Here is a 15791-nt window from a genome sequence, read left to right on the forward strand (position 1 = left end):
AGAGGGGGGTGAGAGAGGGAGGGAGGGAGAGGGGGGTGAGAGAGGGAGGGAGGGAGGAGGGGGGGTGAGGGAGGGAGGGAGGGGTGAGAGAGGGTGGGGGTGAGGGAGAGAGAGGGAGGGAGAGGGGGGTGAGAGAGGGAGGGAGAGGGGGTGAGAGAGGGAGGGGGAGGAGAGGGAGGGAGAGGGGGGTGAGAGAGGGGGGTGAGAGAGGGAGGGAGAGGGGGGTGAGAGAGGGAGGGAGAGGGGGGTGAGAGAGGGAGGGAGAGGGGGGTGAGAGAGGGAGGAGAGGGGGGTGAGAGAGGGAGGGAGAGGGGGGTGAGAGAGGGAGGGAGAGGGGGGTGAGAGAGGGAGGGAGAGGGGGGTGAGAGAGGAGGGAGAGGGGGTGAGAGGGGGGTGGGAGAGGGGGAGGGAGAGGGGGTGAGTGAGAGGGTGACAGAGGGGGAGAGAGGTGAGTGAGAGGGGAGAGAGGTGAGTGAGAGGGGGAGAGAGGTGAGTGAGAGGGGGAGAGAGGTGAGTGAGAGGGGGAGAGAGGTGAGTGAGAGGGGGAGAGAGGTGAGTGAGAGGGGGAGAGAGGTGAGTGAGAGGGGGAGAGAGGTGAGTGAGAGGGAGAGAGGTGAGTGAGAGGGGGAGAGAGGTGAGTGAGAGGGGGAGAGAGGTGAGTGAGAGGGGGAGAGAGGGGTGAGTGAGAGGGGGAGGAGGGAGTGAGTGAGAGGGGGAGGAGGGGGGAGGGAGGGAGGAGGGGAGGGAGGGAGGGAGGAGTGGGGGTGAAGGAGGGAGGGGGGGGTGAAGGAGGGAGGGAGGGCGGAGGGGGGTGTGAAGGAGGGAGGGAGGGAGGAGGGGGGGTGAAGGAGGGAGGGAGGGAGGAGGGGGGGTGGAAGGATGGGAGGGAGGGAGGAGGGGGGGTGAAGGAGGGAGGGAGGGAGGAGGGGGGGTGAAGGAGGGAGGGAGGGAGGAGGGGGGTGAAGGAGGGAGGGAGGGAGGAGGGGGGGTGAAGGAGGGAGGGAGGAGGAGGGGGGGTGAAGAGGAGGGAGGGAGGGAGGGGGGAGTGAGGAGGGAGGGGGGGGGTGAAGGAGGGAGGGAGGGAGGAGGGGGGGTGAAGGAGGGAGGAGGAGGAGGGGGGTGAAGGAGGGAGGGAGGGAGGAGGGGGGTGAAGGAGGGAGGGAGGAGGGGAGGAGGGAGGAGGAGGGGAGGAGGAGGGGGGTGAAGGAGGGAGGAGGGGGGTGAAGGAGGAGGAGGGGGGGTAAAGGAGGGAGGGGGGGGGTGAAGGAGGGAGGAGGGGGGTGAAGGAGGGGAGGAGGGGGGGTGAAGGAGGGAGGAGGGAGGGGAGGAGGGGGTGAAGAGAGGGGGGAGGGGGGTGAGAGAGGAGGGAGAGAGGGAGGGGGTGAGAGAGAGGGAGGGAGAGAGGGGTGAGGGGGTGAGAGGGGGAGGGGAGAGAGGGGTGAGGGGGGAGAGAGGGGAGGAGAGGGTCTGAGGGGGTGAGGTGAGGTGAGGGAGAGAGGGGGAGGGAGAGAGGGGTGAGGGGGGGGGAGGGAGGGGGAGGGGAGAGGGGTGAGGGGGGAGGGGGTGAGGGGGTGAGGGGGAGGGGAGAGGGGTGAGGGGGGTGAGAGGGAGAGAGAGGGGTGAAGGGGTGAGAGGGGAGGAGAAGAGGGGTGAAGGGGTGAGAGGGGAGGGAGAGAGAGGGGTGAGAGGGGGAGGGAGAGCGGGGTGAGGGAGGTGAGAGAGGAGAGAGGGTGGCGGGGGTGAGAGAGGGAGGAGAGAGGGGTGAGGGTGAGAGAAGGAGGAGGGAGAGGGGGTCAGAGAGGGAGGGAGAGAGGGGTGAGGGGGGTGAGAGGGGAGGGAGAGAGGGGTGAGGGAGGGAGAGAGGTGGTGAGAGAGGGAGGGTGAGGGGGTGAGAGAGCACGGGAGAGAAGGGTGAGGGAGAGAGGGAGAGAAGGGTAAGGGGGGTGGGTGAGGGAGGGAGAGAGGGGTGAGAGAGGGAGGGAGAGAGGGGGGAGGGAGGGGTGGGGAGGGGTGAGGGAGGGAGGGGTGAGGGAGGGAGAGAGAGGGAGGGAGCGGTGAGGAGGGGTGAGGGAGGGAGAGAGTGGTGAGGAGGGAGGGAGAGAGGGGTGGGGAGGGAGAGACGAGGGAGGGGGAGGGAGGGCGAGAAGGGTGAGGGAGGGAGAGACGGGGGAGGGAGGGGTGGGTATGAGAGGGAGGGAGAGAGGGAGAGGGTGAGGAGAGAGGGTAAGGGGTGAGGGAGAGGGAGGGGGGAGAGGGTGGTGGAGGGTGGAGAGGGCGAGGGCTGGGGGAGAGGGGTGAGAGAGGGCAACAGGGCGGTGAGGGGAGGGGAGAGTGGTGTGGGAGGGGTGAGGGGGGGAGAGGGCAGAGAGGGGGTAGCGGGAGGGAGAGGGCGGGGGGGGAAGCGGGAGGGAGAGGGCGGGGGGGAAGCGGGAGGGAGAGGGCAGAAGGGGGTGGGGAGAGGGCAGAGAGGGGGGGGTGGGGAGAGGGCGTGGGGGGGTGGGGAGCGAGCGGGGGGGGAGGGGCAGGGAGAGGGCAGGGGGAGGGGGGGCAGAGAGAGGGGCGGGGCAGAGATTGTGGGGAGGGGTGGGAAGAGCAGAGGGGGGAGGGGGAGTGGCCGGGGAATGGGGGAGGGGAGGGGCAGAGAGGGAGGGGGGAGGAGAGGGGCAGAGAGAGGGGGTGGGGAGGGAGGGGGGGGCAGGAGAGGGCAGTGAGAGAGGGAGGGGAGGGGGCAGAGAGGAAGGGGGGGCAGGGAGGTGGGGGGAAGAGAGGGAGGGAGGGACGGGTGGGGGAGAGGGAGAGGGGGAGGAGGAGGGGGAAGAGAGAAGGGTGGGGGGAGAGGGAAAGAGGGGGTGAGCGGGAACGGGAAGGAGGAGAGAGGGGGAGGAGGGGACGGGCACGGGGAGAGGTGGGGCAGAGGGGGAGGGAGAGGCTGGGGAAGAGTTAGTGGGTGGAGGATGTGGGGACAGAAGTCATTGGGCTAAGTAAAATCATAGGCCATTTGGCCCATGAAGCCCACACTGACCCTCCGAACATCTCACCCAGACCCACCTCTTTCTCTCCTCCCCGTAACTTTGTGGGAACACATGGAGGAAACCCACGTAGACACAAGGAGAATGTGCAACCTCCACATAGTCACCTGCGGTGGGAATTGAACCCGGGTCCCTGGTGCCGTGGGGCAGCATTACTAACCAGTGAATCACTATGCTGTCCCACAGCTGTGACTAATGGCTGAAGGGGAAAACAAATCTCCTTATTCCTCCCTCTGTGTCCCCCCACTCTCTGCTATGATGTGGCAATGCTGGTGTTGGATTGGGGTGGACAAAGTTAAAAATCACAACACCAGGTTATAGTCCAACAGGTTTACTTGGAAGCACAAGCTTTTGGAGCACTGTTCCTTCAGCTAGCTACTGGAACAGGTTCAAAGGACACAGAATTATAGTTCAGAGATTGGTATTTTTTATTGGTGCAAACTTGGTGGGCCCAAGGCCCCCTCTGTACTATGATTCTATGACTGCACAAGCAAAATATCCTAGATTAGGGCTATACAAACTGTGTTTTAAAGATAAGAAGTGGAGTTGTAATCATTGTTTTGGCTATTGTTTATCCTCCAAAGTTAAAAATCTCAACACCAGGTTATAGTCCAACAGGTTTATTTGGAAGCACTAGCTTTTGGAGCGCTGCTTCATCAGGTGATTGTGGAGAATTTGTTGGTCTATAACCTGGTGTTGTGTGATTTTTTAAAACTGTACACTGCAGCCCAATACCGGTGTCTCCAAGTCATGTTTATTCTGCAGACATTGTTAGAGTGAAACAACGTGGGAACTTGTTGAAAGATAGTTTTGTCTGTCCTGCTTCTTTTGAGTATAGCAATCTTCAAAGGTGGATAGTTAACTGTGGAATACCTTGAGATTAGATTCTCTACAGTATGGAAACAGGCCCTTCGGCCCAACAAGTTCTACGCCGACCCTTTGAAGATTAACCCACCCAGACCCATCTCCCTACCTTGCATTTAATGATGCACCTAACACTATGGGCAATTTAGCATGGCCAATTCACCTGACCTGCACACCTTTGGATTGTGGGAGGAAACCCACGCAGACACAGGGGGAGCGTGCACCCAAGGCAAGAATTGAACCCAGGTCCCTGATGCTGTGAGGCCGCAGTGCTAGCCACTGTGCTGCTTTGAGATGTCTGGTGATTGAAAAAAAGTGACCTAAATGCAAATGGGCTCAATGCGTAAGTTTGAAAGCAGTGTTTGACAATGTTGCCTTCCTGTACTGTTGTTGAATTACATATTTAAATCCTGGAATGGTATTTTTTTTGTGCTTTAAAAATGAAAGCACAGCACACTGATATGTAACCAGCTGACATTTCCAAAGTCTTCTGAAAGCTGTTGATGGTCTTGTAAATGGCATATGCAAGATACTGCAGAATCTGCATATCTGGGATAAAAATGGGAATGTTGCAAATAAGCACTTAGAAGCAGTTTTCTTTTAAATTGTAGTTCTTATTTCAGCAGGAAGGATTTTATATATTTTCAAAGGGTGCAGGTATTACTGGTTAAACCAGCATTTATTGACCTGAATGGCTTGCTCAAGGGCAATTGAAAGTCAACCACATTGAGGAATTTAAGGTCATATATGCCAGATTGGATAAGGACAACAGATTTCCACGTGACTTTTACAATGATCAAGAGTAGTTATATGATTGCCATTATGCATATTCCAGATTTTTAACTGAATCCAAACTTCTCCATCTGCTATGGTGCGATTTGAACCCATGAGCATGAAGAACATCACAGTCTGGTGGCATTTCCAGTAGGCCAATGTTTCTCCAAGCAGCAGAGTTAATGAGGATTGCAGTGGCTGACCTACCTACGTTAAAGATTCTGCAGCTCCCACCTACAATAATGAAAACCTGTCTTTCCATAGCATTTTATTATATTCTTAGCATGCCCTTAAGACTTCAGTAGTTTGTTCTGAATTGCTGTCATTGTAGTGGAGGCAAATGCAGCCACCAGTTTGCAGACTAAATCAGAAAAATTAGTAATTACCTTATTCTTAGTGCTGAATGTTGAGTAGATGTGTCCTGGACATTGTCAAAACTCTCTGTTCCTCTTTGGAAGTGCAGTACATTATTCAACCAAGCCCACCTTGATCTCAATACACTGAAAAGACAGATGGAACCTAAGTTTAATGTTCAAAAGGAGAAATGACACCAGCAGTGAAGCCTACTTCCTTATACCCTAGTGGACACTATCAGCGTACCTGGAACTTTGACACTGAGCTGTTGCGTTGTCCACACTCTAGCAATCAAGTTGTTGCATTAAAATCTTGTGAAGTTTGTAGATTATTGGGTGCAGAGCTGGTTGTCAGTTAATGGTTCAGTGTGCTCCTGTTCTTCAAATGTCAGGACAGTTGTCATTTAAAAGACCCTTTCATTTGCTCACCTGTAAAATGGATCAGATCTTGTGTCCTGATTGGCACCTACATGGGACTTATTGATTCATTGTAAGTTCACATCAGTCTGTTGAAGAATTAAATCTTTAGTCAATTGGGGTGTGGTGAGTGCGATATACAGTAATTTGTCGGATTTATAGAAAAGATTGGAGTCAGTTAATTGGGAATTTTTAAAGAGGGATTTCATTGGATTTCACAAAAGAAATGTTGTAAAGAGCATTGTTGATTTTTACCTTTTGACATTTGTAACCCTTCTCATACTGATGGGTATGATGTGAATGTGAGACAGTTTGCAATCTCCTAATTTATGGCAGAATTGTACTACTCTGTTTTTGATCATCAAGATGTTTACTGTCTGTGGGAATGTTGGTTGGTCATAAATAGTACTTTGATGGAATGCTTGAGAAACTTGGCAAGTGTCAGCGATGGTGTATCTTTTCAGTGTTTAGAAGTACATTATTTATTGACTCAAATTTAGATTTTGACAGGCTGTCTGCAGTTGTTCACTATTGGAATCTGATATGTATGCATGATACCAGGTTTTTGGTACTTGTGGCATAAAACTAGTTATTCTAATATTTCAGGAGTTTTGTTTGAGTTGACCCACCAGAGTTGAGGTTTTTAGATGGTCCTTCCATATCCTAACCTATGTATTACCGATTTTATTTCTTTCCGCAAATGTCGTATAATGCTGTTTAGTCAATAGGTAACTTGGTGCCCAGTGATGGCTGTCCTTGCTCCATATCTAACAAGGAATGAAAATCTGATGCAGAAATGCAAAATTTCAGTTTGGCAGCTTTCCAACTTTGGCTGTCAGAATTTTGCCCCTTTAAAATTTTTTTCAAGACTTCCGCCTGCCTGGGGAAGCTATCACTTAGCCCCTCTTTCTTTAATCCATTGCCGGTTATTGCCAGTCCGCCAATATCAGTAGCCTCCTTGTTCAGTGTGCAGAATGCTTTTCTCAGCTGGACTGTCTTCCTGGTTGCATTTCGAACATGGGATTTAGGGACATTGATGCAGATGGTTTACTTGGCCCACAGTCAGTTGCAGCCTCACGTGGCTTCAGGTTCCATCCCCTGGCTGGCAGCTGCGGGAGGTTCTGGGTGACTGTGGTCTCAGCTACTTATTCTTGGCTGCAGCTGTCGGCATGAGCTCCACTGAAGGCTACCCCCTCAACCGCCTGGTAGTGCAAGAGGCAGCATTCCCTCAACCCCCAAGCTGTCAGGATCAGAGCTCCAATCACTTTTCCCTGGCAGCAAGGATCCCAGTGATGCCAGCTGAGAAAGATCTGCAGCCATTCGTTGGTAGCAGTGATGAGAAACTGAGTCTGGGCAAGACTGAGAAATTTGGATGAAGGAGGGAGGGGATTAGTGAGTGGAAGGAAGAGATGGATTTGGAAAGAAGGCTGCTAAGTGAGTGTGTTGCTGGAGAAGCCGGGTTAGGATAATGGGAATGAATATACTGTGATATATTTATTTGTTCATTAACTGAGGTTTACTAGCAAGGCCAGTCTTTGCCCATTCCAACATTTATTGATGGTCCCTAGTTGCCCTTGAGAAGGTGGTGAACTGCTTTCTTGAATCTCTGTAGTCCACGTGCTGTGGCTTGACTTACAATACCTTTAGGGAGGGAATTCCAGGGTTTTGACCCAGCAACAAGAATGGCAATATTTTTCCAAGTCAGGATGGTGAGTGGCTTGGAGGAGAATTTGCAGGTGGTGATATTCCCAGGTATCTGGTGTCTTTATCCTTCTAAATGGAAGCAGTTGTGGGTTTGGAAGATATTGTTGAAGGATTGGTTGGTGAGTTCCTAAAATGCATCGTGGGTGTAGTCCAGACTGCTGCTACTGAGCATCAGTGGTGAAGGTAGTAGATGTTTGTGGATGTGATGCTAATCATATGGTTGTGTTTTCTGGATGGTCTCCAGTTTCTTGACTATTGTTGGATCTGCTCTCATCCAGACAAATAGGGACTATTCCAAATGCATTCCTGACTCATGCCGTATTGGTCTGTGTTCAGTGATGATAACATGTTTGAAAATCAAGGGGCCGTGGTTAGATTGTCTCTTAATGATGGGTATTGCCTGGCATTTATGTACCACGAGTCTGTCTTGCCACTTGTCAGTCCAAGCCTGGATATTGTCCAGATCTTGTTGCATTTGAACATGGACTGCTTCAGTATCTGAATGATGCTGAATATTATATTTGATAATCATCCCCACTTCTGACTTTATGGAGAGAAGGTCATTAATGAAGATGAGCCTAGGACACTACATAATGTCCTGGAGCTGGCTGACTAACCTCCAACAACCACACCATCTTTCTACTTGCTAAGTATGATTGCAATCTGTGGAGAGTTTGCTCCTTGATTCCAGTTTTGTTAGGACTCCTTGATGACACTTTTGGCCAACTGTCACCTTGATATTAAGGCCTGTCAACACTCACCTCACCTCTGGAGTTCAACCATTTGTCCATGTTTGAACCAAGACTGTAATGAGGTCAGGAGCTGACTAACCCTGATGGAACCCAAACTAGATGTCACTGATCAGGTTTTTGCTGAGCAGGAGCAGCTTGATAGCAATGTTGGTGACACTTTCCATCACTTTACTGGTAATTGAGAGTAGGCTGATGGGGTGGAAATTGGTCAGATTGGATTTCTCCTGCTTTTTGTGTACAGGATATTTGCAAGCTATTTTCAGCATTGGGTAAATGTCAGTGTTGTAACTATACTGGAGCAGCTTGTCTTGGGGAGTGGCAAGTTATGGAGTGCAAGTCTTCAATACTATTACCAGAATGTTGTCAGGATCCCTAGCCTTTGCACTGATACGCACCTCTGACTACTTCTTGATGGCATGTGGAGTGAATTGAATTGGCTGAAGCTTGGTATCTGTAATGTTGAAGACAGCTGGCAGAGGCCACAATGGATCTTCTAAGATTGACCCGTTAAAAAATGGTGAATTAAAATGAGGATATATGGGAAAATAGCTTCTAAAAGCCAGTTTGTTTTTGTTTTGCTTTGTATAGTTTAAGTAGGTCTTTATTTGTTAGTATGGGCTTATCCTGTATTATATGCACAGTATTAATTGCATGCTGTGGTGGCTTTGATTTTATACAAATAGTGATTTATAGGTTTAATGGTAATAAAAGGTAAACAAAGCGAAACACATTTGAACTGCATTTTACGACAGATCATGAGAACTGCTCTACTATTATACAGTTCTTTGTCAGAACTGTTTTCTCAGCCTTAACTTTCAGCTTGTTTTGTCTTCAGCTACTCTGAGTCATGGAGTTACAACATGGAAACACACCCTATGGTCCAACTTGTCTGAGCCGACCAGAGATATCCCACTCTGACCGAGTCCCATTTGCCAGCATTTGGACCATATCCTGCTAACCTCTTCCTATTCATGTACCCATCCTGATGCCTTTTAAATGCTGTAATTGTACTCACCTCCACCATTTCCCCAAGCAGCTTATCCCATGCACGCACCACCCTCTGCGTGAAAAAGTTATCCCTCACGTTAGTTTTAAGCCTTTTCATCTCTCAGCTTAAACCTATGAACCCTAGTATTTGACATTCCACCCTGGGAATAAGAGTTTTGAGTATCCATGTCTGTTATAATTTTATACACTACAATCAGGTTGCCCTGCAGCTTCTGACGCTTTCGCGAAAACAGTTGAAGTTTGCCCTACTTAGCTTACAGCTAATCCACTCAAATCCAGACAACATTCTGTTAAATCTCTTCTGCACCCCGTCTTTCGTGTGCTGATGAAAACGGCAAACAATGCTCGAAATGTGGCCTACTACAGAAATACAGAAGACACATTTTTCTTGGCTTTGCTTTGTGAATCTTTTCCTTCTCGTTTCCTAACAAAGGAAGCTCAACATGCACCCTACTCAATCTGTCCCTTAAAACTGTGCTCCGCATGTGTCCTGCAGGACATTGGCCTGAATTATGATGGAGGCAGTAATCTGGGTGTCGGACCATTTGAGGCCCGCAGCCATGTTCCCATTTACTGTGCATGCGGAACTGTAAGTTTCTCATTCACACCTTGCCCCTGCATTGATCTTCATTGCACTATATAGCATTGATTAATTAGAACAGGACTTGAAGTAGCTTGAAAATATATAAATCATACTCCTCTCGTTTTCTTTTCAACTAATGAATGGGTTCAGATTAGGTGCACTTAGGTATGCATGGCTCACACAGCTTAAACCATACAAGCTTATATCCTAAATAGTGTGTATTTTATCTCAACCTGCTTTTTTTTAACGTGTGAAAAAGTCAGGCATATGCTTCTGTCCAATTTAAGCAAATTTTAAAAAAAAAATTATTGTCCAAAATAAATTTGGGAATTTCTTGTTAGATATCAATACCCCTGATTTTAATCTATTTTTCTAATTAACCTGTTTGGAGATGTTATTATACACCTCTGGAGCAGATGGGACTTGAATTCAGTCATCCTGGTCCAGGGGTAAGGACATGACCACTGCGCCATAAGTTCGTTTTAATTTCCATGTACAAAGAGCCTTTTTTTCCCCTCCTTGCTTTCCCTTAAAGTTTTTGTTTTCCTTTTACAGTGGCTGCAATATCTTGCTGCATAGCATTGTAGAATTGCAACTTGATTATGTTCCTATCATTGTATCTGTTTATACAAATATCTTAGTTGCCTCTCATCTTGACTATCAATGCCCCTTTTGGCTGCCTACTTATGTTATATGCTCTATGTTTAAGATGATCTGAAATTCTGCCTATCAAACTTATAATCAAAAACCATTCAGCCATCACTTCTGTACCTGCTCACCTACATTAGCTTCCAGTTAAGGAATGCCTCAAATTTAAAATTCTTGACCTTGTATTCAAATATGTCTAGTTTTACAGTATCCCTCTGGCTCTAATCTTTAGTTTTACAAGCCTCTGAGATATCTACATTATTTTAATTTTGGCCTTTTGTGCACCCCAATTTTCATCACTCTACATTGAGGAAAATGCTTTGAGCTGCCAAGGCTCTTGGCTTACTAAGATCCTGCTTAAAATCGATTCTCAGGACCTGGCTTTTGGTCACCCATCCTAATGTCTACTTCTGTGGTTTGGTGTCACATTTTGTGTGGTGAATATTCTGCAAAATGCCTTAGGATGCTTTGCTATGTTAAAGAGTCTAACAGCAATCCATTGCATTTATATAAATATTTATTGGGGGTCGGTTAGCTCTGTTGACTGGACAGCTGGTTGTGATACAGGGTGATGCCAACAGTGTGGGTTCAATTCCTGCATCAGATGCGATTTGCCACGAAGGGCTCCCCTTCTCAACCTCCCGCCTCGCACGAGACATGGTGACTCTCAGCTTAAATCCCCATGAGAAAATAGCCCTATGATTGGGTAGGCAACTCTACACATTTAAGATACAATGATTGCATTTGCTTTCCAAAATCGTCAGTTTGTTTTATACTGTGCCCATAAATGTTTATAATTTAAAAATCATGTTTTGTAACTGTAATTTTCACATTCTTGCAGGTGAAACAGATTGAAAAAAGGGACTCTGTTCTGACCCCAAAACAGCAAATTGAAAGACTGACAAGACCTGGATCCACCTACATCAATCTAAATCCATTCGAAGTAAGTCTGTTTCCAACTTATGGACTGGTGACAAATTGGACAATTTCCAATTTGGACTGGTGACATCCTATGTCATTGACCACCCTTTCTTGTCCTTTTTTAACTGCTATATCTTTTGCCTTTGTTTGTCAATAAGTGCAATTCTCCTCTTATATCTCTTCTGTTATCCAGCTGAGTGGAGTTGCCATTATCTGATTAAATTCTTATCTCTCCAGTTGTACCCCATGTAATCTGCGAAGGCTGCTCTCCGTGATCCCATTAATCTTGAAATTTTGGTTGCTTAATATTTTTCATCTACAAATTTCCTTTGGCCACATCATTTTAAAATATTGTCTGGTTCCACAGATATCCCGATCAACAACCAGCTTTATTTCCCCACCACCACCTCTCTTGCCCACCTTCCTCCACCTTTACACAGTACCAGTCCAACATTCAGTACTGGCTAAGAACAAAACCTGTCCAAGCCATTGTCTTTGATACTGCCAGAAATTATCTTTATTGGCCACACAATCCAACCCCCTTTCTGACCTCTTTCCCAGGCTAAACCAGAGTTTGCCCCTAACTTCCAAATCTATTTATTTCAATTGCTAAAGCTACTTATTTTCATTTCCATTATTGCTCATTCTTTGCCTTTGAGAGTCCTTGAGATCATGAATGTCTTGACATGCTGTCACTCTTGTTCTGAGGTAATTAAGTCTGCATGATCTGCAAACTCTCGCATGTAGGGGTGGGTGGTGCTTGGATGATCAGTTGTATGAGGCTTTTGGGGGTTTGTATGCTTTCTCCAACTGTTCTTCTACTACTGTGTACTTTCCTGATAAAGTCTCTGTTTGTTTGGTGCCTCCCTGAATGGACTTTCTTCATGTGGATGTGTCACAAGTTGGAGACTTTAATGAATCAGCAGTGACGTTTGGCATGCCCAGGTTCTATGTAGAGCAGTTGCTTCAAGATTCTGGCAGCAGACATGATGAACAACATATCATGAGCATCTCGGTGTTGGGGATATAGGCATGGCAGCTTTGGGTTTGCCTTTCATGGCTTTGGATTTTGGTGTTCTAGTGAAGAACCGCTGGTGGTACTTTTCCAGTGGGCCCTTTCAGTTGCCTGCTCAACAATTCCAATCTCAAGTGTTTCATTGCAGAATCGCTTCTGTATGGTAAAGCATAACCTTAATATTGAGTCAGAGGTCCTGGTGCTCAAATACTTGTATTTCTCTCCTTAGTCAGCCAAAAGTTGAGCTGGCTCACTTGAAGATGGCATAGTTTCATCAATGTCTCCATCCAGGTTTCAGCTCATATACTGCTGAAACCTCATTCTTGCTGAGATCACGTCCAGATTTGGCCATTCCAATATTTTCTTAGCTGGCTGTTTCATCTCCGACCCTTTAGGATGTGCTGGAAAACTCAGTCTTTACCTATATTCAGACTTGTGCCAAATTCCACTCTTCAATCACCCTAGTTCTGGCTGACTTATTGTATGTTCCGGTCTGGTAATGCTTCAGATTTAAAAGGTGTATTTTTTGTTGAAATTCTTCATTGGCCTTTCCCCTCCCTATCTATAGCTTTTGACCTCTTCACTTCTCTCTCCGCTGTTAAGATATTCTGTGAAGCAACATCAGGATAGATGTAGAGAGGATGTTTCTGTCTTTAGGAGAATCTAAAACTAGGGATCATTGTTTTAAAAACAAGGGATCATACATTTTTAAAACAGATGGTGCATGTTTTTCTGTGTTGAATGTCTTTGGCACGTTGCTCCTACTGTCTCGTTAGGAGCAGAGTTTTTGAATATTCTCGTCGCAGGGTGGACAGATTCTTGGTGAGCTCTCGTTAGCGTTTGGCAGGAATCTGGAGCAGCCATGATCTTACTAAATGTCAGGGAAGGTTCGAGGGGCCAAATGGTGTACTCCTGCTTCTCATTCATCTACAGGTGTTTAAACAAACTTTTTATCATGTCTTCTATGTTCAACATCAACTTAATGTGCATGATTGACTAGGTGTGAAATGTTTTGGGGAATTTTGTTACGATGATGGTCCTATATTGTTGATATTGTTTGTATGAAGTGGTAGTTTTGGCTTTGGGCTCAGTACACAAGCTAGGCACACTCTTGTTCAAAATTGTAGCAGTTTGCCAAAGTTTTCATTCTGGTTTTGCTCCAAAAACTAATTTGCATGTCACAAACATGAGTCTTCCATGAACCAGTACAATTAGGCAGAAGTTTAGGATTTAACTCTTTATTTTTTCCCCATTATGTTTAAAAGCAAATCCTTGGATATAATTAAGAATGCTAACATGGTCCTGCAACCAAAAATGAAGTTATTGCAAAATTCATCGCATTTTTAATTGATTGTCTTGTCCAACACTTGCAAGTAACTTGATTTTAAATGATGGAAAATGAGTAAACTGGTTTCATTATGTGCAGTAGGAGAAAGTGAGGACTGCAGATGCTGGAGACCAGAGTTGAAAAATGTGCTGGAAAAACACAGCAGGCCAGGCAGCTGGAGAGTCGATGTTTCAGGCATAAGCCCTTCTTCAGGAATATAGGCATGGCAGTTTTGGGTTTGCCTTTCATGGCTTTGGATTTTGGTGTTCTCGTGAAGAACCGCTAGTGGTACTTTTCCAGTGGGCCCTTTTTAGTTGCCTGCTCAACAATTCCAGTCTCCAAAGTGTTTCCGAGTGCAGAATCGCATCTGTATGGTAAAGCATAACCTTAATATTGAGTCAGAGGTCTTGGTGCTCAAATACTTTTATTTCTCTCCTTAGTCAGCCAAACGCTGAGCTGGCTCACTTTGAAGGTGGCCTGAAGATAAGTCCTGAAGAAGGGCTTATGCCCGAAACGTCGATTCTCCTGCTTCTCGGATGCTGCCTGGCCTGCTGTGTTTTCCAGCACCACATTTTTCAACTCATTATGTGCACTGGTCACTTCAGAATTAGTTATCTTTTAAATATTTATGGATTCTTTTGAAAACATGCCTATAATGTCATTACTTAAACCAATCCTTATGAAAAACAATCGGGAGAGTCATGGATGCAATTGGACCAAACTCATTGCTAATTAATTTAGTCCTGTAACTTCCAGCTTACAGGTAGGGCTGACTTGCAGTTTGTATTTTTTTAACAACAGATTGTGGGAAATTAATTTGTGCTGGATGCAAGTCATACTTGATATTCGTCAATATTTATGCCGATTTGGTTGTTTGCTGAAAATTGCACCCTATTGGTATCTCACCACGATTTGTGTTTTTGGATAAGGATAGAAATAAGCTACTGATTGCCATTATTTTCGCATTCAATAGCTTTGTTCATTTCATTCATTAGAATCCACTTTGTAAGTTGCATACTAACATTCATGTCAAGTCTTTGCAAATTGTAACTTTTAAATCATACTACAATAACTACCCTCCCATTTAGTTAACTTGCTCTGTTTTAATTTGTTAATGTGGCCTACAAAAAAATTAAAAGCTTAATCTGTTATAGTAGTTGTTGCTGTATGCTTTATTACACAGGTGTTACAGATTGATCCTGAAGCAACAGATGAAGAGCTGAAAAAGCGGTTCAGACAGGTAGACACATCTCAGTTTACCATTCTACAAGCTAAGGTAGCAAAGACCTTGGGTACAGTTGAGGTCTTTGAGTGAATAAAAATTGAAAATGCCAATGCAATTTCATACATACATCAAATACATTTTATTGATTGTATGTTATTTTGGTTGAAAATTCTTGTTAAGTGAATAAGTTTTCTTCCCTAATTATATATACTTTTCTTTGGTTAGAGCCCACCTTATGCAGTTATCATTAGTAATAAGATGCTGCATGATGTCTGTCGCTTCAACTATTTACTATTCAAAGTGAAAAAAGTTAATAGAAATTATAATAAAATGTTTCTCTGCTTCTTCCGACTCTTACTCCCTCTGCCTGGTGGCCCATTTGGAAAAGACAAAATGCAACTGATCCTTTTGAACCAGAAAGATTCAGGTTCTAATCTCAGCCTGGGCAGTGGTTGAAGTTTTAACAGTCCTGTCTAGAAAGTGCATTTGTGGGGACATTGGGTGAGATCAGCACTAGGCTTGACCGTGATGACCCCCCCCCTCCCCCTCCCCCCAATGGGACAGCTTGATGACATTGAATCCTTCAAGTGAAGGTCAGCTATTGGTGAGATACTACCAATGCCTGTGGAACTAGTCACCAGCATGAGTCAACACCTTCAGGAGGAAATGTATGACAGATAATCCTCTCCAACAATTCACTGCACTCGGGAATTTTTGTGTATGCAAGCAAGTTATTCACTTAACAGGAATTGACACTAAAGGTAATTGTCGTTTTTTAAAAACTGTTTTGAATTTTTCTCCAATTTGTTGAATTAAAAGTAATTTAATCATGTTAAAGAAATTTGCCAATGTTTCTTATTTTAATTCACTGGGGCCAAATCATGCACTAAACATAGCATATCCTTTACTAGCCTGTGAAAATCGACACTTTTTTTCCAAATTCTCTCCCCTCCTCAAGGTGCTGACTCACGTTGGGGTATAGTTCTCTGGGTGCAAGCAGCCCTTCGGTACCTCGCCCAAGTGGCCATTCTTCAGCTGTGAGCCCAGACAGTGAGTATCGTCAGGCTACCCTCACCCAGCGTCCACACGTATGTACTTTCAGGCAGTGGTCACTGGATATAAATCAGGAGCAAGATCTCTTGTCTGAATGTTTTTTAAAGCAATCCTAATC

At 46.3% G+C, this 15791-nt stretch overlaps 1 protein-coding gene across 1 annotated transcript in view; it reads left to right on the plus strand.

Annotated features, from left to right (window-relative positions):
- Window positions 1–15791, plus strand: part of dnajc8 (DnaJ (Hsp40) homolog, subfamily C, member 8) — a 49063-nt gene that overhangs the window by 3111 nt on the left and 30161 nt on the right. The window contains exons 2-3 of the mRNA XM_072548123.1: window positions 10974–11075; window positions 14579–14635. Coding sequence (XP_072404224.1) covers window positions 10974–11075; window positions 14579–14635 — 159 coding nt within the window. The remainder of the gene's footprint in view (window positions 1–10973; window positions 11076–14578; window positions 14636–15791) is intronic.

Source organism: Chiloscyllium punctatum, chromosome 27, assembly GCF_047496795.1.
Source record: "Chiloscyllium punctatum isolate Juve2018m chromosome 27, sChiPun1.3, whole genome shotgun sequence".
NCBI classification, from domain to species: Eukaryota; Metazoa; Chordata; class Chondrichthyes; order Orectolobiformes; family Hemiscylliidae; genus Chiloscyllium; species Chiloscyllium punctatum.